The sequence below is a fragment of the Panthera leo genome, chromosome A1 (genome assembly GCF_018350215.1).
Source record: "Panthera leo isolate Ple1 chromosome A1, P.leo_Ple1_pat1.1, whole genome shotgun sequence".
In the NCBI taxonomy this organism is placed as follows: domain Eukaryota; kingdom Metazoa; phylum Chordata; class Mammalia; order Carnivora; family Felidae; genus Panthera; species Panthera leo.
In genome coordinates, this window is record NC_056679.1 from 63,208,559 (window position 1) to 63,232,689 (window position 24,131).

The window sequence follows — 24,131 nt, forward strand, 5'->3', positions numbered from 1 at the left end:
TACAATAGAACTTTTCTCTGAGAAATGTAACCAATTTTCAAAATACCATTTATCTATTTAATTTCTCTGGATTTCAATGTTTGGGTTAATACTATTTTAGATATAGAATCTGCTACTCCATAACTTACCCATTTCCTGGGTGAAATTAGTGTGTTTATTTGCTACATTATTTAATCTCTAGGAAGAACTTCCTGTTCCTCACTTTTATTCTCTCTATATTAAAAAAATTCAGAAGCTTTTTTTTTTGTTGTTAATACTAAATTTTAAGTAGTTCTGAAGAAACAAAAGCTTATTTGTATATAAAGCTTTTTAGGCACATTTTTTTCATGTGCTTGACTGATTTTGAGTTTGTTTTAGAAAAAATTCTTATCTATAGTATGTTCAGTAATCACCGACTTTACGCACATGTATTTTACTCAAAACAATTTTAGTTACTCTTCAAGTAGTAGACTACTACAGAATGATGAGTGGTTTTCTTTTCATTCTTTCTTTTCCTGTTTGTCTTAGACAAACACTAATTAGTAGCTGGAGGTACTTGTCCTCAAGTAGCTGACAGTTTAGAAGGAAGATGACATGGAATAAAATTATGATGAAATATTTTACATCCTATAGTAGTGAATTGAACAGGGTTGAATAGAGGTCAAAGCAGGGATTGGCTCATCCTAATAGGGACCCTCAGAGAAACATGAGTTGAATACTGGAAGATGAGAAAGAAGGTTTTTAGTAGAAAGAATAGAGAAAGAGAGGGGTCAAGGGCATTGTAGCCTGATGTAAAGGTGTAAAGGCATGGAAATGATGGAAGAAGAACATTATGTGTTCAGAGGATTCCAAGTCATTTAGTATGACTGGAGTTGATGGTGGGATGATGAAGCAAAGTGGGAGATGAGGCCAAGGTCACTGGCTCTCCCATTGTAGCGTGTAGATCAGAACTTGGAGTGTCCCTTAGCAATTTGCCTCCTTCCCATTGATGATCTGAATGCAGAGATCTATAGCTCTTTTGTTTTGTTTTGTTTTGTTTTTTGAGAAATACTGTTTTGAAGAGTAGGGACACATGGAGGAATTTTAGACTGGGATGGGACAATTGTACTTTGTTAGATTGATCATCCTGGCAACAGTATGAAAGGTGATATGAAACAATGCAAGATTAGAGGACTACCTTCTTTAGGGATCAGGCTTAAATGCTACAATGGGGATCACCGTATATATAAAAGTAAAGACTTTTATTATTATTATTAATTATTATTATTATTATTATTTATTATTTATGTAACTTTCTGTAGTTGAACAGTCCAGGGCTGCAGGGTGTCTCTGACATATTAGACAGTGGCTGCTAAGATTCTTCTGGGAATTGTCAGTGGAAAGGAGGAGGACAATGGCGACGAGAGAAGTCTAGCATACATATTTTTAAAGAGATTCTTTGAGATTGTGTTTTTTAAAATAAATTTTTAGTATATGTGCTGCCGAAACGAGCACTAAAATAAATTTTTAATGTTTATTTATTTTTAAGAGAGAGAGAAAGAGACAGACAGAGCATGAGAGGGGGAGGGACAGAGAGAAAGTGAGACCCAGAATCTGAAGCAGGCTCCAAACTCTGAGCTGTCAGCATGGAGCCCGACCTGGGGCTCAACCTCATAAACCGTGAGATCATGACCTGAGCTGAAGTTAGACGCTTAACTGACTGAGTCACCCAGGTGCCCCTGAGATTGTATTTATATACCTTTGGCCTGAATGTAGTCACATGGCCACACCTCAGGCCCAGGCGTAGCCACGCTGATGATCAAGTGTGCCCTTGGGAAGACAGATCAGGCTCCAGGCCTTAATAGTTTACATAGTGCTGTCTGAATGGTGAATTTCAAGGCCATATCTGTTGGGCACATGATCTGGTCTACAGCACATACAGATGGACGCTGGTGACATCTCACTGCATTAGGAGGGGCCCAGCTGGAGGTTCAGGACAGGGACACTCTTGCCTGAATTGAAGAGTAGTACTGTCCCTAAGGAAGTAGCTGGGAGAAAGCCAGAATATGAAACAAAAAGGAATAAAAGGAAATAATGAAATGAGTGGGGAACCTAAAGCTAGGGAAAGTGTGATGGTTGATTTTATGTATTAATTGGACTGGACCACAGGATGTCCAGATAGCTGATTAAACATCATTTGTGGGTGTCTCTGTGATGATGTTTCCAGAAGAGACTAGCATCTAAATTGATGTTCCAGAGCAAAGCAGATGCCTGTCCCCCCTCACCCCCTAGCAAGTGTGGGTGGGCATCATCCAACCCATTGAGGATCCTAATGTAACAAAAATACCTGGAGGGAGTTTGGATTCTCTCTGCCTGACTGCACGAGGGTTCTTGGGCTGGGACTTAACACCACTGATACTCTTGGTTGCCAGGCCTTTGGACTCTGACTGCAATTTATTCCACCAGCTTTCCTGACTCTCCAGCTTGCAGCCAGCAGACTCTGTAACTGCTCAGCCTCCGTATCACATGCTTCAGCTTACACTGCTGTGTCACAGACCGCCCCAAAAGTCAGTGGTATACTGGTGGTTAGGCTAGTTGAATGATGGGACCTCAGCTGGGCATTGCCCGGAAATATCTACACATGGGCATTCTATGTGATCCCTACAAGTGGGGTGGTTTGAGGGTCTTCACAGCATGCTGACTGGGTTCTAAGAGTAAGTGTTTTGGGAGTTAGGACATGGAAACTGCCAGTTTCATAAATTCTGGGTCTAGAAACCAGCACAGATTCACTTCATACATATAATCTGGATTCTGTGACTGCTTGACAAACATATATATATGTCAAGCAGATATATATATGTATATGTTTGTCAAGCAAATATATCTATCTATTCATATACATATTCAAATATATTCAGTTATATATTCAAATATATCTATGTATATATACATATATATATATACATATACACACACACACACATACATATATATACATATATATATATTTATTTGTCAAGCAATCACAGAATTCAGACTCAAGCAGTGGGGACATAGATCTTACCTTTTAATGGGAAGAGTGTTAGAGAATTTTGGAGCCATGTTTTAAAACTGCCAGAGAGATACATGGAAACACCTAGAACTCAGTTTCCCTGCATAATAAAAATGGAGGAAATATTTTGGTTTGTTGAAAGATAATAAAGAAGGAAGACTAAATAGGCGGAACCGCATGGCAGGATGGCTGAGGGATAGATAAGAATGTTTAATATTATATATTTGGTGGTGGTACCTCTGCTCTGAAAACTTCTTAAGTCTTTAGTACATTGTATTACACAGATACGACTGCTTTCTCTGTCTCTGTGTATGTGTGTATTGATGTGATGAAGAGCTAGGGAAATGAAGGAGAGGAATTGATGGGATTGGGTTATTATGGTTTGGTGCAGGAGGGGGAGAGAGAAAGGGCCAGCTTTAGGAGGTAAAATGCAAGCCAGGGGATGTTTTGTGTGTCCACTAATTAGTTTGGACTTCAACAGTGCTGTAGCAATTGGCACTCCCATGCGAAACGAGAAGTCAATTGCTCCTATAGTCATTTGCCATTTTTTTGGTCACTGTTGTCCAGAACTGTACCCTGGTGCGTGTGTGTGTGTGTGTGTGTGTGTGTGTGTGTGTGTGTGTAACTGGGATTGACCCAGTATTGAACTTCTGATTATCTTAAACTAATCAATATAATTCATGTTTGGTCATAGTAATTATTCAGATATGGATACAGCACAGCCAAAGGCAATAAAATATGAATGAAGGTTGCTTGGACTTCTGAGAGAGAGAGAGGCTTATTCTTCTATAAGGACCACCTGAATTTACATTTTCTCTTCTCCTGAGTGATGGGGACTGAATCACAGCAGCCATTCTTTTACTTGAGGCTAAAGTGTCTGGGGGTGTTCCTTATGGGGAAAACTGAGGATGAAGCAAAACCTATGGAGGATAGAGTGGAGAGACAGAGAGGAAGCAAGTCTTCTGTGAAATTGTTTAAGCAGACCTGTTAAAGTTCCCTAAAATTATATTTAATTTATACTTTTAGTCTTTTGTACCAATTGAATCCCTTATGAGTTTTTGCCAATTTGAGTTGGATTTATTTATTTTTATTCACAAATATCTGTGTGACACAGTTCACTTTTTATTTTATTTAAACAATTTTTTTAATGTTTATTTTTGAGAGAGACAGAGTGTGAGCAGAGGAGGGGCAGAGAGAAAGGGAGACACAGAATCCGAAGCAGGCTCCAGGCTCTGAGCTGTCAGCACAGAGACTGATGTGGACTGAACCCACAAACTACAAGATCATGACTGAGCCACAGATGCCTCTAAAGTTTATTTATTTTTGGGAGAGAGAGAGAGAACATGTAAGCATGCACTCACATGCATGTGAGTAGGAGAGGGGCGGAGAGAATGGGAGAGAGAATCCCAAGCAGGCTCTGTGCTGTCAGCACAGGCTCGAACCCACGAACTGCCAGATCATGACCTGAGCTGAAATCAGGAGTCCAACGCTTAACCAGTGAGCCACCCACGCACCCCTAGAGTTTATTTTTAATGCATTGTTTATTTCTAGGCATACAAAAAAGCCCTGGTTAGTGGGTTGCGAGGGTTTTGAGTGTCAGTTACCATTCTGTACCCAATCCACTCTGCCTGCTCACCCACAATATCTAAGTCTGGCTTATGTCACTAGGGACTTTTCCATGGTAATGTAGTCAGTATTCCTGAGATCTTTCTATTTAACTTATTGATCAAACCATCCGTTCTTGCTATCCCCTTTACTAGAGTATTAGTGTGGGCACTTTGGCTGCAAGAAGCACAGACTAATTTGTTCTGTTTCAAAAAATAATTTATTAGCCTTTAGATGTATCTCATGAAATCCCAAATTTATAGGGGATATGATATGATATGATATGATATGATATGATATGATATTATAGGAAGGATTTGGGCCCCAGAAAAGGACTAAAGCAGGAACTATAGAGAGCTGACAGTTTTCTTTCATTTCTCTACACTGCACGTTCTGCCCTTTTGCCTCCATGGTGAGATAGAATGGGCCCTTCACTCCGAAATTATATATAAACCAGCTCTGTTCGTGAACAGACTAGACTTTTTCTGTGTTCCAATTCTACATTCTCAGATGAAACAATCTAGTTGCTTCTGTTTGAGTCACATACTCACATTCAGTTCAACACACTCTAATCAGATGTGATGTCCTATGACACACACGTGTTCTCAGGGGCCTCCCTCATGGAGGTATTGATGGAGCAGTTCTCAGAGGAAAGAGATTATTTTGAGGTGGGCTGATCCCACGGGAATCGTATGCTGAGAAGTCATTTTGGCCTGAGCTACATTTATGAATGAGAATTTCTTCTTCCCTATTCCTAACCCCACCACTGGCAAGGTCTTGAGCCCATATCCATCAGTGGTTGCAAATAGAGAAGTAATGCTTAATTTTTTGGGCCGGGTGATTCTGAATCTCTGCTTCAGCCTGGCTTGGAGGGGCTCTAATGCATGGGGCTGGCTTCCTTGAGAGAAATAGTGCAGATAGTCTTTTTAGGTGAGCTGGTGAAAGAGCAGTAGAAAAAATTGGGGGCTCTTTTAAAACTGAGGGGGTGAGGCTGCAACTCATTTTGTTTCACACTCAAGTAGCAGGCTGTGTATACATGCTAACAATATATAGGCCTTCTGTCTCCTGAGCTGGTTAACGTGTTGCAGAACGTTGACTTCTAATTCATGACTCAAGTGGGAGAAAGCATTCTGTTTAGCATACCTTTCTCTGCTTTATAGACATAGAATATATATATCCATATTAGAAATGCTTGTTTTTGGTTACAAAAGTAAAGATTTAAGTGTGTGATTTTGTGTAAATATTGATAAACTATGGCTAGAAACACAGCTCTGAGTGTATCATCTGTTGAAGGATCAACGATGCCATTTATATATATGGGAGACAGCATTACTGTTCTACCTGTGAATATTGTGTTGACCCTATTTGTCTAAATTTGTAGATTGCCAAATGTTACTTATTTTATATTGAATCTAGAACCAAAAAAAAAAAAACCCCATAATAGCCAAAATAATCCTCTTGTGATAGCCAAAATACTTAATACTCTTCTGAAAAAATTTTGTTTTTATATTTAAATGAATAATATCAATATATACTTTTATAGGACAGTGCCTGTATTCCATCAAATGGATGAATCTATAAGTTCCAGCGATACATTATTATGAGGAATATTTGTAAAAAGGTACAATAATAACAAATGCCATTTTAAAAGGTTTATTGAACCAGTTTTTAATGTCCTCAGTGATATGCTTATCCTGAATCTATATTTAAAACTATCTCATTAATTTTAAGCTGTGAAAGTGCCTTCTTAGGTTTCTTAGAAAATATTTATGTGCAGGTAAGGGGAAAAGGGAGGAGACTAATGCTTTATTGAAGATCTTTTGTTCCAGACACTGTGCTAGTTGTGTACAACACCCTGGGATACGAGGCAAAGGTGGTCGTTATCCTGTTGGGACTTGAAGTCTCTGGAGAAAGAGAGAAATAAAATATAATCAATTAAATGCACAAAAGCGAATGTTTGGGTAAGCACCAGGGTGCAGGCCAATACAAGGGACTGTTAGTGCTTCAGTCATCAACAGGAAATGGACAGGAATGGACAGCAAAACTGTTAAACAAGTCTTAGCACAACAGCTTTCAGTGCGTTTAAATGACCTTGTAACTATTTATCACGAATAGGACCCCAAATGCAATGTGATTGTTCCTGTAGTCACTGTCTAATTAGAGTCAAGAAAACAACCAAAATGGTAGCCCAGATGATTACAGATCTTAGGAAAATACAGACTTTCTGGAATGTGGCCACTTTCCCCAACAGAACTGATCTGTCCCTTCCTGAAAGCAGGATGTGGTGCCATCATCTTTTCCTTTTGCCCCTCCCCCACCTCTTGTCTTTCTACCTCATTGACAGCTCCTTCTCTGTGAAGGTTCTTTTGAAACGCTTCTTTCGGATTTTCCATGTATAATATCATATCATCTGCAAAAAGTGAAAGCTTAATTTCATCTTTGCCAATTTTGATGCCTTTGATTTCCTTTTGTTGTCTGATTGCTGATGCTAGAACTTCCAACACTATGTTAAACAACAGCGGTGAAAGTGGACATCCCTGTCATGTTCCTGATCTCAGGGAAAAAGTTCTCAGTTTTTCCCCATTGAGGATGATGTTAGCTGTGGGCTTTTCATAAATGGCTTTTATGATGTTTAAGTATGTTCCTTCTATCCCGACTTTCTCGAGGGTTTTTATTAAGAAACGTTGATGAATTTTGTCAAATGCCTTTTCTGCATCGATTGACAGGATCATATGGTTCTTATCTTTTCTTTTATTAATGAGATGCTAGAACTGATACATGAATTTAGCAAAGTTGCAGGATACAAAATCAATGTACAGAAATCAGTTGCATTCTTATACACTAATAATGAAGCAACAGAAAGACAAATAAAGAAACTGATCCCATTCACAGTTGCACCAAGAAGCATAAAATACCTAGGGATAAATCTAACCAAAGATGTAAAAGATCTGTATGCTGAAAACTATAGAAAGCTTATGAAGGAAATTGAAGAAGATATAAAGAAATGGAAAAATTCCGTGCTCATGGATTGGAAGAATAAATATTGTCAAAATGTCAATACTACCCAAAGCTATCTACACATTCAATGCAATCCCAATCAAAATTGCAGCAGCATTCTTCTCGAAGCTAGAACAAGCAATCCTAAAATTCATATGGAACCACAAAAGGCCCCAAATAGCCAAAGTAATTTTGAAGAAGACCAAAGCAGGAGGCATCACAATCCCAGACTTTAGCCTCTACTACAAAGCTGTCATCATCAAGACAGCATGGTATTGGCACAAAAACAGACACATAGACCAATGGAATAGAATAGAAACCCCAGAACTAGACCCACAAACGTATGGCCAACTAATCTTTGACGAAGCAGGAAAGAACATCCAATGGAAAAAAGACAGTCTCTTTAACAAATGGTGCTGGGAGAACTGGACAGCAACATGCAGAAGGTTGAAACTAGACCACTTTCTCACACCATTCACAAAAATAAACTCAAAATGGATAAAGGACCTGAAGGTGAGACAGGAAACCATCAAAACCCTAGAGGAGAAAGCAGGAAAAGACCTCTCTGATCTCAGTTGTAGCAATTTCTTACTTGACACATCCCCAAAGGCAAGGGAATTAAAAGCAAAAATGAACTACTGGGACCTCATGAAGATAAAAAGCTTCTGCACAGCAAAGGAAACAACCAACAAAGCTAAAAGGCAAGCAACGGAATGGGAAAAGATATTTGCAAATGACATATTGGACAAAGGGCTAGTATCCAAAATCTATAAAGAGCTCACCAAACTCCACACCCGAAAAACAAATAATCCAGTGAAGAAATGGGCAGAAAACATGAATAGACACTTCTCTAAAGAAGACATCCGGATGGCACATGAAAAGATGCTCAACGTCACTCCTCATCAGGGAAATACAGATCAAAACCACACTTAGATATCACCTCACGCCAGTCAGAGTGGCCAAAATGAAGAAATCAGGAGACTATAGATGCTGGAGAGGATGTGGAGAAACGGGAACCCTCTCGCACTGTTGGTGGGAATGCAAATTGGTGCAGCCGTTCTGGAAAACAGTGTGGACGTTCCTCAAAAAATTAAAAATAGACCTGCCCTATGACCCAGCAATAGCACTGCTAGGAATTTATCCAAGGGATACAGGAGTACTGATGTATAGGGGCACTTGTACCCCAATGTTTATAGCAGCACTCTCAACAATAGCCAAATTATGGAAAGAGCCTAAATGTCCATCAACTGATGAATGGATAAAGAAATTGTGGTTTATATACACAATGAAGTACTATGTGGCAATGAGAAAGAATGAAATATGGCCCTTTGTAGCAACATGGATGGAACTGGAGAGTGTTATGCTAAGTGAAATAAGCCATACAGAGAAAGATAGATACCATATATTTTCACTCTTATGTGGATCCTGAGAAACTTAACAGGAACCCATGAGGGAGGGGAAGGAAAAAAAAAAAGAGGTTAGAGTGGGAGAGAGCCAAAGCATAAGAGACTCTTAAAAACAGAACAAACTGAGGGTTGATAGGGGGTGGGAGGGAGGGGAGGGTGGGTGATGGGTATTGAGGAGGGCACCTTTTGGGATGAGCACTGGGTGTTGTATGGAAACCAATTTGACAATATATTTCATATATTGGAAAAAATACGCTTCTTTATCGCCAACATTTGTCTTCGGCCAGTGCTTCTCACCCAGAGACCATTGATTATGCCCAAGGGGTATATTTAGCAATGTCTGGGGTCACAACTGGGGAGGGTGCCTCTGACATCCAGTGGGTGGAATTCAGAAATGCTCCTATCCTACCACACACAGGGCAGCTCTCTCACAAAGAAAACAAAGCAAAACAGAAGAATCCCCAAAAGCAAAAAAACTCCCCAACAACCCCAATGGTCTGGCCTAAGGATGAGAAACATTCTAAATTTAATAAACAAAACTCTTCCCTTAGTTGGTCTCATTGAAACCCTCATTATTTAGTACTATTTGTGTGTCAAACTCCCAAACTTACAGTTTCAGTGTGGATCTCTTGCCAAGGCTCCTTGCAAACCTGCACACCCTGTGCATTCTCCATTTCTATGACCAATACCACGGATGCATCCAGGCCCAAATACTAAGGCTTATCTGTAATTCCTGTTTCTTTCTCACCTGTCAGATCCCACCAAAGACATCCAAGTTATCTTCCGCCTTCAGTGTATGTCTGATCTAACCACTTCTCATTACTTCTACCCAATCTTAACTCTCATCTGCAATACAGAAATACTGATGGTCAAAATAGCAATTAGGTGCACTTGTAAGAACAAAATCAAATCATGTTTCCCCCCTACTTCCTTTCTTCATTGTGAAAATCCCTCCTAAGTGTGATCTAGAAGGCATTGTGTGAACCTACCTCATCTCCTATCTTTCTCCCCTTTGTTCACATACAGGGCTTCTTTCCTTTTCTTTTTATATTTGGCTTTCAGTAGTTTGACTATAATGTGCTTAGGCATGATTTTCTTTGTATTTATTTTGCTTGGGGTTCAGTGAGCTTTTAAAATCTCTTAATTTGTGGTTCTTATTATTTGGGAATTTGGGAAATTTAAAGTTATTATTTCATGGAGCATTTTATCTTTTTGCCTTCTGGGACTCTAATCTTATATGTTACATTTTCTGATACTCTCCCACAGCTCTCTGAGGCACTATTTATGTCTGTTTGTCTCTCTGTATTTTCAAGTTTTAGCTCTTCTTCACATTGGATACTTTCTATTGGTCTCTTAATGTCCTCTGACTCTCCTCTGTCATCTCTATTTAGCTATCAAGCCCACCCAGTGAAATTTTTATTTCATATGTTGTATTTTTCAGTTACAGAATTTGCATTTTTTTTTCTTTGCAGTTTCTTTTTCTCTCATAAGATTTCTTATTCTATAATTTTCAGAGCACATATTCCTGTTACTTCATTGAACAGAGTTATAATAGCTCTTTAGAGCCCTTCCCTGTTTATTCCAACATCTGGATCATCTCATGTTGGTCTGAATTATTGCCTTATCTCTTGACAATGGGTCGCCGTAATACAGATTCTTCATATGTCCAGTTATTTCAGATTGTCCCCTGGACACTGTGAATGTTATGCTATTGGTATCTCTGGATTCTATGATACTCCTCCAAAGGATGTTAATGTCTTTGTCTTCAGAGAAGATTACTCTGGTTGGGCTCAAACTGTCAGTTGTATCTCTTGGGAAGCTATTGCAATTTTAGTTTAGTTCCTTTTCGTTATCTTGCCAGTAGCTGGACTACTTACAGTCTACCTTGGCCACGTGAGGTGTAGTGTCGGGATTAGCCAGAGATGTGGGCAGAGTGTGCATGGAGCAATTGGGGTTCCTTCTCTCTGGCCCACTCCTTCCTGGTGTTTCTCCCTTCCTCGCTGTTTCTACCAGCAGTGATTTCCTCGGTATCTATCATCTTGTGCTTAATTCCTAAAAAGACTGAGTTTTTTTTTAAATTGGTAGTCACTTTATAGATGGGATGCCCTCAGACTAAAAGCCACAGAGATAGGAAACTAACCCTATGGCATTTCCCTTCTTCTAAATATTGACTCCCTTCCAGAATCTTTCTTCTTTTGTTCACTCTCCAGAGCTTTCAGGTCATTGGTTGTTGTATTTTGTCCAGAGTTAATGGCTGTTCTCCATTGGCAGCACTGCCACACTGCAGTGGAATCTTTCTTATTGTTTCTTGGACATAAAAGTTATTACCACAGAGCAGGAAACTGGAACAGGCACTAAACAGGTGTTATTTGACCCTCCATTTAATAGCAAGTCCTTTTGAAGTTCTGGTATAAAGCATAAAAGAGAGTGGCATGTTTAGCCTGCTGTAACCCTGCGCACTATTATTGCTGTTGTATTGGCCGGATCTCGTTATATGGCAGGTGACAGAAGAGGCTGTGGTAGATCCAGGCTTGACTCCGAGCCGGGAAGTGACTGTGGCATCTGCAAGCCCTTCGTCCCTGCGCCATTAAATTCAGTTCCAGCCAAAGCAAGAAAGCTTTGCTTTCCTAGATGCCTCGGCAAATATCTTTTTGCATTTCTTTCTTGTGACTGGCTGTCTATTTCTGAATCAATCACTGTGCTGACAGGATAGGATGCTATGTTTTAACCAGTCTAGACTCATCATTATATATGTGTAGATATGTGTCTATGTGTATCAGTCTCATTTGGATAGCATGTATGTGAGTGAGCAAGAGGTTGAACTGAGAAGAAATTTCCAGGAGAGGGAACAGATGCTGGCCAGTGTTCAGCAGATCCAATGCCATTGTCATGATTCTTGCTGGATTCATGGACTTAAGTATTTTTTATTCTAGCTGGGTGAAGGAATACATTTGACTCAGTCAGAAACCCTCTCACCATATAACATTTTACAAACTCCTATAACTTTCTGAATTTACGGCAAGAAGACAATCTCAGAAAAGATAGGAGGAGCAAGTTTACCAGTGTACTCCTCCTACTCTCAATTCCAAGGTCCTGTTTTCGTGTGGTGAGCATTTGGTATTTTATGACATGTAATATCCACTCTGGTGATCCTGAAATATATCTTGATCTCAGGGTCTTGGTACCAAGGGCTCTTTTCTATGTAAGCCATCAATAAAGCTGGTTTGTGCTACAAGTATAAAAGTCCTGTAAGTTGACTGGGGGAGAGTAAATGATTGAAACAAAAAGAGAACGTATGTAATCAACAAGCAGTTCTATTCTAAAACTATTTTTTTTAATTACAAAATAGAGCACAGATAGAGAAAACCCTTGGGTTTAAGCATATTTGATTAATTGTAGCTCATTACAATTATTATTTTTTTATTAAAATAATTTTTTAATCTTTATTTATTTTTTTTTTTTAACGTTTTTTTTTTTTTTTTTTTTTTTTTTTTTTTATTTTTGGGACAGAGAGAGACAGAGCATGAACGGGGGAGGGGCAGAGAGAGAGGGAGACGCAGAATCGGAAACAGGCTCCGAGCCATCAGCCCAGAGCCTGACGCGGGGCTCGAACTCACGGACCGCGAGATCGTGACCTGGCTGAAGTCGGACGCCTAACCGACTGCGCCACCCAGGCGCCCCTTAATCTTTATTTTTGAGAGAGAAAGAGAGAGAGACAGAGTGTGAGCAGGGAGGAACAGAGAGAGAGGGAGACACAGAATCCAAATCAGGCTCCAGGCTCCGAGCTGTCAGCACAGAGCCTGATGCAGGGCTCAAACTCATGAACCGTGAGATCATGACCTGAGCCGAAGTCAGACGCCCAACAGACTGAGCAACCCAGGCACCCTTCATTACAATTATTATTATTATTGAGGCTCAGGTTGTTCCAGGTTTAACCAGTAGAAACCTTTTGAAATTGGCTGCTGTGTTAGACTAAATTATTTCCTACCAGCCCCCCACTTCAAATTCATAAGTTGAAGCCCTAGCACCCAATATGGCTCTATTTAGAGATACGGCCTTTAAGGAAGGAAGGAAGGTTAAATGAGGTCATGAGGATGGGTCCTATCCGATATGAATTGTGTGCTTATAAGAAGAGAGAAAGGTACTGGGGGTACAAATGCACAAAGAGAAGGTCATGCAAGGACATAGGGAGAAGGTGGCTATATGCAAGACAAGGAGATCTCAGGAGATACCTAGCTTGTCAGCACCTTGATCTTGGACTTCCAGTCTCCAGAACTGTGAGCAAATAAATTTCTGTTGTTTAACTGACCCGTCTGTTGTATTTTATGACAGCCCTAGTGCCCTAACCTAGCTCCTGAATCCTTTTGATGAGACCCCGCTAATTATTTGGTAGCTTCTTCACTATGTGGTGGACAGGGTGCTTTGGCTAGTTTGTCATCTTGTCCTAGGATGAGGCATTTCTTTAAGAAGCACTGATTTCTTCTTGTGAAAAGTAGTATTTCAAGATGATAATCTGGGCACAAGGGATGCCCTTTGCCACTCAGTTGGTCATTGTTTCTAGGCCTTTTCAGGGAAGCTAGGAAATATGTACTTTCAGAGGTAAAGTTTTTCATGATTTCATGTTGATACTTCAATTCAAATTCAAGATTACAGACTTACTTTACTTCTTCTTTATGCCTCCACACTAAAAAAAAATCTCAATTTTGAAAATACAGGGTAGAATTAGACAGTAGAATTTGAATATTCCCTAATTATTTGTTTTATCAGTGCCCTTCACAGTTGTAGCGTAACATGAAATGTAGTTTTTAGCATTTTTCCTGTTTTTTTCTTTGGGAACTGATATTACGAGAGTGTTTGTTATTGCTGTCTTTCAAATCTATCCATTCATTTTGATTTTTGAAAATTTCTTATTTTTCATTTTCTTTCCCGTAGGGCATTACCTTTGTGTGACTGGCTCCTGTGTTCCTTCTGGTTTAGTCTTCATTTCAGAACTTGTTCTTTCATCTTTTGTTCTGTACCGAGTATGGGCACTGCATCTGTCAGGTTTTCTGATACTGCTTTGTGTTATTCTTCCATGTTTTCTTTCATTATCTTTTATCTTTTGTTTTTCTTTTTAGGGGCATATCTTTCTAGCATGCTTTCTTTGTCTGTGGGTGATTTTTCTGTTCCTTACTCTCTTTTTTATCATAACAACTCTGTGTGAGATTTGACTGCAGTATTTTTTGTTGCTCATTCTATAGGAAGGGAGTATTGTTTTCCTGGACATTTAGGTTGAGGCTGGCTTCAGAAAAGCTTTTCTAGCTTTACAGAACTTCTTCCGTTTCTGTGTAGCATTTAAAATTATGGGTGCTTCTTTTCTGAAATTCCTTGGCTTTAATTCCATTCTCACATTGGTCTAGACCTTCTTTATCTGTGCTTCTTGGATCCCTATTCTGTTAAATTTTGATTCCACTTCCAGAACTTTTTCTGTGTAGAGTTCTATCCTGGAAAAGAGGCTGCTTGATCTGTTTTAAGAGTTCACAGGTTCGGATAGCTCCTGATCATTCACTCCCTTCAATCGTAGGTCGTTTGCACATACCCGGTAATCGAGAGGGCAAAAGCGTCCCTGTCTCTGCTGCTGTTCTCAGATTGGCCCACTGTACTTTCTGGCAAATTCTGTTGGCTGTTTGGGGGTTGTCCTGTCCTCAGTGCTTCTCCCCACTGCCCAGACTCTGATAATGGGAAAATCTGTGGCTGTTGCTGATTTCCACCCCCTAACCCCCTGTTTATATTTTGAAATTGTGGGAATTCTCTATCATCTAGTTTTGTTATATTTCTTGGATTTATTTTCTAGTTGTTCCATCTGGTTTATGTGGGGATTTGGAGATAGTGAAAACTATGCCTTCACGGCTGCCATCTTTCCAGGATGACTCCCAATGCTCCTATTTTAACACATTTGAAAAAACCATCCAGAAGCAGGGAGATGGCTCTAACAGTTTCTCATTCAGGAAAACAGAAAGGAAGTCATAGTCACCAATCCTGCTGCTTCTGGGTGAGAGATCAAGAAAAGCCCCTGAAATTCTGGTTGAATATCCTTCAGCAAGGAGCCTGCTGTTTTATTTTTAATTTCATTTGCTTTTAGTAATTTAATTCTTGCAGAGCTTGATTTTGCCATTCGGAAACATGACTGCTGCCTCTGAGCCTTGACTGTGCTCTCTTGCTGTTTCATAGCATCCTCAATTATGCCATGTTCTTTGAAACCAGGCTTTGAAATATGCTAAAAATGAGTCTTGGTACCTACATGGTATCTGCTTGGGTTCCGTCTGGCTTTGCTTTCTTATAATGTTTGTTCTGTTTACAGTGGGAGAACCGCAGCCTCCCATGTTGGGCGTTTTATCAACATACAGCTTATTATGACCTCTGGGCTTATACTGTGAGCAAAATGTAAGGTATGGTCCTTCCCCTGAGGGTGTTTGGTTCATCTCCTCTGTCTTTTGGGCTGATACAGGAAGCATGGGAACTAGTTTCATGTGGACTCTTTCCCCCTCCACCGCCACCCCAACTCTGGATACTGAGGAAAATGTGCTGGTTAAACATAACTAGATATTTGAATTATAGTCCTGCTTTGCGTTGGAGTTTAGTGTTATGTTGTTGTCATTATCATCCACCAAGATTCTGAATGAAAGTCTGGATTAATCAGTGCACATGCTCATCAGCGTGAAGAATGTATTTGCTCTTACGTGTTCTAAATTGCTGTCCATGCTTATTCAGAGCTGTGAGATAGGAGATAGTCTCTCTCCCTTGTTATGTTTAGGACAACAGTCAAGGCCATTTGCAGTACCTTTCTAACTGTACTTTCCACCATTTAAAATTGGGCGAAAACGCAAATGGCATCTTTATAACTTCATATTTTAGATGACTTTTTTAATGCTCATTTATTTTGAGAGAGAGAGAGAGAGAGAGAGAATATGTGAGAATGTGAGCAGGGGATGGGCAGAGAGAAAAAAAAAAGAGAGAGAGAGAATCCAAAGATGTGGGGCTGGATGTGGTGCTCAATCCCACAACCCTGAGATCATGACCTGAGCTGAAATCCAGAGTTGCACACCTAATTGACTGAGCCACCTAGGCTCCCCAAGCCTATTTTGTTTTTTGAATAAAATTCCTTGGATGGTTCCTGACCTAAAATTTGGTAACTTACCAAACAGATGACTTCTTTCAAGAAGAAGAATCAAAAATGGCCAGTCATATCTGTAGACAAACCATTTATAGATTTAAGGCTACAGCTTTCCTCTCAATAGAGTGATGGTGAAGAAGATACTTTGGGAATCACTTTGCCTGTTTTCGATCACCAGCTCCACCATTTTGTAGTGTGTGACATAGGTATGTGATATTGGGCAGTTTTCAAATCCTCTTCATGTCTCCATTTCCTCATATGTAAAATGTGGTAGTAATGGTCTCTACATCATATGGTTAATGTGAGGATTCAATAAGATGATGTTTATTCACATTAGATCCTCAACTATATGTTTGGTGAATAAAAATGGAGTCTCTATGCTTTTTTAGGTGCTGTACTGGTCAACTGGGATATAACAATGAGCAAAAATTCCCTCATGTGGAGCTTTACAGTTAGATGAAGGAATTAATTAGTCATCACATGAAGGAATATAACACTGCACCATGATAAGTGCAATGGAGAGGAATGGTGCACTTCAAGAGCATATAATAAAGACAAGAACTGTCTGGGAGGCTAAGGAAGGTTCTCGCGGGAAGGCTGAGTTCACATGTAAAGAAAAATAGATGGCAATGAATTAGGAGGAGGTGTGTGTTTTCCATATGTGTGGGTGAGCACATGTAGGAATGAGAGCATCCCTTCCAGAGAGCCGAGCATGGAGAAAGTGGCCCTGAGGCAAGAGGGCACTTGGTGAACATGAAGGGCTGAAATAGGCCCATGTGTGAAGGGAAGGGTACAGTGGGCAGTGTTACTTGAGATGAGGCTGGAGTGAGAGGGAGGTTGGAGTGGTCACAACTTGGTGCCTTCATAAGCTATGTTTAAGAAGGTGGTCTAGCAAAGGACCTTGGTGTTTGAATTCTGGAGAGACATTTGCAAAGATCTATTATTGTTGTTGTTATTGTTGTTACTATTGTTATTCCCTAGCAGTCCTTACCATACTAAATATGTTTATATACTTTCATGTTTATTTATTTGTTCTTTCCTCCAATCTCTATTCTTCTCTGAACTCTTAATTCCCCAGTCCTTCCATTTAGGAATGAAGCTGGGAAGACAGCTTTTTCTTTCAATCAGTCTTAAAGTAGAATTTGCTTTTGTATACTTTTAGCCAAGAAAAATGAAAAACAGTTGCCAAAATATTACCTACTGTGACACACATCAATATTTTATGCTTTTTTGCCTTTGAGAAATGCTCAAATGTTGTCATTTTTTATTTGTCTAACGTAAACAAACTAAAGCCAAAATTATTACAAATTTTGGTGTCCTGTATTGGCCGATTTCACATGTTTTGATCTTACCCAGAACCAACTTTTGGAGATGTGAGGCCTGAGGTCTACTCTGTGTGAAAAAGGAGGGGTTTGACAGTGTCTGTATGGCGCGCGTATGTGCACACATGGGTATTTTATATTTGCTGATGTAGAGTTGGTCACTGAAGAGCTGACATGTGTGCTGTGAAACTTCCCCGTCACCAATAAGGCCACAACTGTTTTTCCTACCCTAAGATAAGGAAATAATGTATTCTATGAGGCCATGAAAAGAAAACTCTGCTGAGCTTTACATAAAACCTGGCTAGCCTTGGGATGCTCTAGGGCCCAAACCATGATGTCCCATCACTGTTCTCCTCGATAGGCACTATCTATGCCCCTTTACCTCTTTGTTCTCTAGCATGTCTGCTGTGTATAAAGGTGCCTCCCCTGTCTTGTTACGTGTTTTGCCTATTATCATTGTACTGGTAAACTTGGCTATAAAAATACTTTTTTTTTGTATTTGCATATTATTCTGTTATAGAATGAGGTTTTAGCTCATCTGGGATAAGAGTTGTTAATTCTATTAGCATTTTTCTAACTACAACTATTACATCTGTGTAATAACTTCACATTCCATGTAATCTGCATCTTCCTGGAAGTTTTCTGAATATGGTTATAAAACTAAATGTACTTTTAATGGTAGGAATTGTCTCTAGTAAACTTAGGGAATGAGTAGAAATTTGGATGGTGGGTTTGGGCCATGGAGAATCTCAGTCCTCCATTATACTGTTATTGCTGATAACCACTTCTTCCATAAGAATCGCAAGTGTAATGCTGAGTTGAGAAATCAGGTGAAGGTTTTTCACCTTTATTTGATGTACAAACTTTGATTTTATTTCCTCAGGAAAAAAGTGTTTTAGCCCACATCCTTTTTTTTTTTTAATGTTTATTTTTATTGTTTATTTTTGAGAGAGAGAGAGAGCAAGCCGGGTTGGGGCAAAGAGAGAGAGACAGAGAATCCAAACCTGTGAACTGTGAGTTCAGACCCACAAACCATGAGATTGTGACCTGAGCCAAAATCAGACGCTTAACCAATTGAGCTACCTAGGCGCCTCTAGCCCATACACTTCTGATTAACGTATTTAGATCAAATACTTTTGGCTGAATTAACAAAATAAGCAAAAATAAAAGTTTCCTGATGTAGCTCTGTACTTACATGTAACAGTTAATTTGTTTCCTGTTATATAATGTATTTGTCAGGTAATAGTAATTAGTTAATTGAATAGACATATTTAATATTTGATCAAAATGTTAATAAAATATTTGAGCAAAGAGTTAATAGTTTACAACATTTTGTTTCATGGTTGGCTTCATGGACAATACATACATTTTTTTTTTTTAACAGCAACTGCTCTAGTAAATCAATTTCTCACATAGTACATGAGCCCCTTTTGATCATTAATGCCTGACATGTGACATGTAATGGTAATCAAATAAACAGGTGATTATTCTGAAAAAATATTACATCTGTTCCAGGACCTGATCTACAGGTTTGCATATCCAAAAAACCTACCTGTTGCACCAGGAAGATGGAGGAGAGATACCAGACTGCAGCTCGCCAAGATATGCAGGAAGTTCTTCAATCGTCCAGCTCCACATTAAAGTTTCTAATATCGCGAAATGCTGCTGCTTTTCAAGGTAAATGTATCTTGATTTCTGAAACTAAGGAGAAGTCTTGTTATGCAATCTTCCTATTACCATTATCCTGGTAAACTTGGGCTAGGTTTTCTTACCTTTGCATACCATCATTCTGGAACAAAATGAAGTTTTAACTTCTTTTAACCCTCAGAAAAAGGTCATTATTTCTGAGGTCAATCAGGACATAAATACTGAGTTGGACTGGGAAAACTGTTATATTAGTGAAATAGTCCTTGGAAATATGTGCCCTTTGTGGGTCCTTCCAGGTCCCTCAGTATTCTGACCTATGGTTTTACTGCAGTATGAATGGACATAATTATTAGATTTTAGTATTCTGTAACATAAAATCTCATTGCTTTTAACTGGGAAATTATAGATTTATTTTTAAAAATATGATTTGAAGAAATATTTGTCTAAGTTTTTCCCCTGGCTACCTCATGTGGTTTTCATAAGAACACCAGTGTGATATGTCAAAGTGCAGACAAGTCTGATAAACAGTAAAATAGGAAATATTAATTGGATATTTAAGGATCAGCTAAGACCAGAACTCAACCTTAATTCAAACAGTATGTTCAGAAATAAAATTAATGGGTTATAAAATTACAAGGCACATTGGAAAATAGATGATCTTTCCCTTATTTTAGTCATCATCTCCATAAAACCCCTTATTACTACAATAAAATAGCTTAATTTATTTTTCCTTTTATAAAACATTAGCTTAACTGTATATGATTAGAATGAAAATATCTAGATTATACTACTTTTCAAACAAATTTATTGCTTTTGTTCAAAGCAAAATAGACTTTTGTTAGTATTCCTTTTCCTTTATGTATATTATTGTCAGTCTATTTAAATAATTTGTGCTTTGTTTACATGCATAACTAAATCACAAAGCTGATTAATTTTTAAAACTATGTTCATTAAATAACATAAATACAATGAATCAGGATAAAATTGAAGTGGAGTTAAAATGTAGTTCATGATGAATTAGTGATTTTCTTAGGGAAACTGTGATACGTCAAATTTTAAGATGTTATTATTTTAGTGATTTTTTAGATGTCTTAGAAAACAACTTTATGTCTGTTATGGGATTTATTCATATGAAATTGTTGGAGGAAAACATGTTGATATGCCTTGTAAGCAAAGATTTGTGATTTGAACTGGCTGAACCAGAAGACTATAACCACATACACAGAGTGATGTGATGGTTTTTTTCTCATGGAAATGACAACATGCACAATATGGACAATACATTCTAGGGGTAAAGGGCAGTGAATAAACCAGTCTGACCAGAACAGGGATGGGGAGTGTGGTGGAGATTCTGTGCTTGAAAAGGTGAGCTGGACTCACATGGAAGGAGATTTAGAGCATCAACTTGAGTTTGAGTCATTAAAGTTTACTGAACAGGAAAGCTTCATGATGATTTCTTATCTTTTAATGTCAAAACTAATCCTTTCAAGGAAGAATATATGGCTGAAGAAGATCATGACCAATGAAACCGACCTTTTTGGGTAGCAGAGCTAATTATAGAAGTGAAAGAAAGTGCTGTCGTTGCTAATATATTGGCACTCAGTGAATGTTGAACATTTTCTTCTACCTTCAAAGATATCTTAACAAACCTTTTACATATTGTTGGATAAATTGATCAAGATAGAATACATCATGGGGTGCCTGGCTGGCTCAGTTGGTAGAGCATGCAACTCTTGATCTGAGGGTTGTGAGTTCAAGCCCTATGTTGGGTGTGGAGATTACTTGAAAAAAAAAAAAAAAGAGACAGAATATATTAGGTTCAAATGATTGGGAAAAATACAACACCTGAATTATTTACTTTTAAAATGGGTTCAGGCTGTTGAAAAATTGTGATATTGCTAAAAGTTTGGTGACAAATAAGAAGTAGAAATACATGGGATCGTCTCTATCTACCATAGTGTCAGGTAATTTATCTACATTGAAAAATTTTTCTGTTTAATAAATTTTGTTATATTCAATAGGTTGAGTTTTGCTGGGGAGGGGGAGAGATGGCTACACAGAATCCGAAGGAGGCTCCAGGCTCTGGGCTATCAGCACAGAGCCTGATGCGGGGCTCAAACTCATGAACTGTGAGATCATGACCTGAGCCAAAGTTGGATGCTTAACTGACTGAGCCACCCAGGTGCCCTTGAGTTTTGCTGTTTACTTAAATATTAATCGTAAAAATGAAAATGATAGGCTCTTTCTTAAATATAACTTGTTATAAGTGGTTGTTTTCGCCCTTTGTGGAATGTCAAGTTTTATTTAAGAATCATGAGAAGGCAAAACAAATTTAGAATAAATTTGCCTAAAGGCTAACTTTACTGGAATACATTCTTTTATAAGAAGAATAACTGCTTTTCATTTAATAGAGTGAGTAGCTTTAGGATTATGTCCATAAAAACAAGCTTAAACATATATACTAAAAGCAGTTTGAGAAATCACATCTACTGTACCATAATCGAGCAGGTGACTTTATCAGTAAGTAAAATGCCTACTATCTAGTTTCCGTGCCATCAGAATATCTGAAAACAATTCAAAGTCTTTATTTTTCTAAGAAGAAAGAAGCCAACACACTTTATTGGGAAAACTGGCTGCTTGAGAGAAATTTAATGGGGAAATCAATTCACTTCTCAAATAATGTAAGTAGATTTGCTGTTTTTGATATTTTGATTTTCAAATATTTCATTTATGTCTCCTACTCCAACAGTGTTAACCTGCTTTTTAAGTGGTATTCTGGGTTATAAAAGACTGTAGTATGGTCCCTTCTCTCATAGCTTTTATAGAATCCCACGGAAGCCTGGTTTTGAAGCAACCCTTTGGGTGTGACCGATGGGAATGATTGCTTGCGTGTATGGATGTAGTGGGCACCCACATTATTGTGAGATGAAGGAACTTTTAAAGGAAGGGAGAAAACAGTGCTGGCAACTGGTGCCGGAAGACAAGTTTATCCTGTACACAGTCTGCATTCAGATCTGGAATTGTGCACAGGAAGCTACCTACCAGTGCAATTGGAATCCGCCTACTGGGATGATTCTTCTATTTTCTTTTATGTAATTTATTTGTGTTGGTTCCAGTCACATTGCCTTAAATTAAACAAACAACGAAATGATAATCTGTTTTTGGAAGGATCCATAATTATGACCAGGGGCTTCACTGTATCCTCAAGTGTAGTCTTTCATACGGAATGGAGCATTTCATAAGCTGAAAGGAACAAGCTGTTATCTTTGTGTCTGTTGTTATTTGTAAATAAGTGGTGCTGTTTGCAGAGAGGAACACTGGCTATGTCACGGTGCAGACAGTAACTCTTCGTTATTTTCAAGGGCTTAATAATGATTGTGAATGAAGCAGAACAGCCACAGATAATGCGAAAGAGTTGTTTTTCCTTCCTCTCTTTTCAAGTGAGTGTGGGATTGCTGGCTTTAAAAATATTTTGGAAATACTCTTTATAATGTTTTATTTGTTTATACAATAAAGTATGGTGTGACTCATGAAGAAACAGAGGAAGTTGACAGAGAATATGTCATCTACAGTAAAAGAGCAACACTTATGCAGCTTTCAAATTTGGCAGTTTTTAAATCTCCATTCAAATAAGATAATGTAGTTTAGCTTTTTAAATTTAAAACTGAACAAATTTTTCAGCCTCACTTTCAAAAATTAAAAGGAAGGGAAAAAATAAAAGGAAGGAATATTTGGGAGAACGCCATTAGAAACTTGTCGAAACGTTGGGAAGATAAGGTTAAAAAGCTGCACCTTTTCTTCGAGTTGTACCTTTCCCTACTTCTCTTATCTTCCAGTTGCTCCTGTATTTCAAAAATATATGGTAGATACCAAGTCTATATTCTGGAGGTTTCCAGTTTTATATATGGCATTTAAAAAGTGTACATTATTACAAAAGACTGAGTGATAAATGATAGTTAGAACAGGAAAGTTTTAACATTTTTATTTATGATTACATTCTCTTGGCTGAGTAAATTTTCATTTCTTGATTGTAAGTACTTGAAAGATTGGCAGGCTTGTCCTCGTGCACTGAAATGTTAGAATTAGGAATTTAATAAAAATACATTCTTATTTTTAATGAAATATAGGAATATGTTCAAAATTAAGCATCTTATTTTAAAAAGTAGGTGAATTAAGAGTGAGGACGTAATTAATGGATTTTTCTCCTTTACACTAACTACTGTAAAATGTATAGCTGGTGTATAGCTACTGTAAAACTAATGTAAAGTCAAAGGCACATAGTCAAAGGCACAAAGATATAGTGAATATTTGAATATATTAATATATGGGAGAGTAAATAGATTTATATAAATATTATTAAGCATGAGGTACATTAATCTTATTTTATTCACTTCAGCTATGCTTCATAAAGGTGGATAATAATTAAAATTATTCCTTGGAAGAGCATTGTGTCGAAGGATAAAGGAATAATACCGTTTTTAACACGGAGAGTTACCTGATCAAAAGTTCAAGTGTAAGAGAACGGGTAGCCTTAGGCTGGCAGTTGTGGGGGGTTGTTTCTCTCAATCTCTAGCAGCAGTAAATATAATTAACTGAACTGCATGAATAAATGAATGAATGAACACTACTTTCAAGAAGATGGCTCTGAAGTAAAATGCTTGAACCCCTCCCTTGCTCCTTTCTTTCTTTTATGTATTCCTCTCTTGATGATTTGCTGTGGCATTGGAGCACCTACTAGGTACCACCACTGTTGGGTGCTGGGGTTACGGTGTCCAAACCTTTTATTGATTCCTTTAGACTTCTAATATGCCAACATCTGTCTTTTTCATTTATGAACTAGAAAGGGGCACATTATAGTGTCTCCTTCGATGGCATCCTGAATATGATTGCACTGTTTTTCCTTTTCAGTGTGAGGCAGCATGTGTGTTCATGTGTTATCTCATACAGCAGCTATCAACGCAATTGGTCTTTATCCAATTGTCCTTTATCTC

At 38.3% G+C, this 24,131-nt stretch overlaps 1 protein-coding gene across 1 annotated transcript in view; it reads left to right on the forward strand.

Moving 5' to 3' along the window:
* Positions 1 to 24,131, forward strand: part of GPC5 (glypican 5) — a 1,402,048-nt gene that overhangs the window by 22,464 nt on the left and 1,355,453 nt on the right. Inside the window, exon 2 of the mRNA XM_042928851.1 lies at positions 19,009 to 19,170. Coding sequence (XP_042784785.1) covers positions 19,009 to 19,170 — 162 coding nt within the window. The remainder of the gene's footprint in view (positions 1 to 19,008; positions 19,171 to 24,131) is intronic.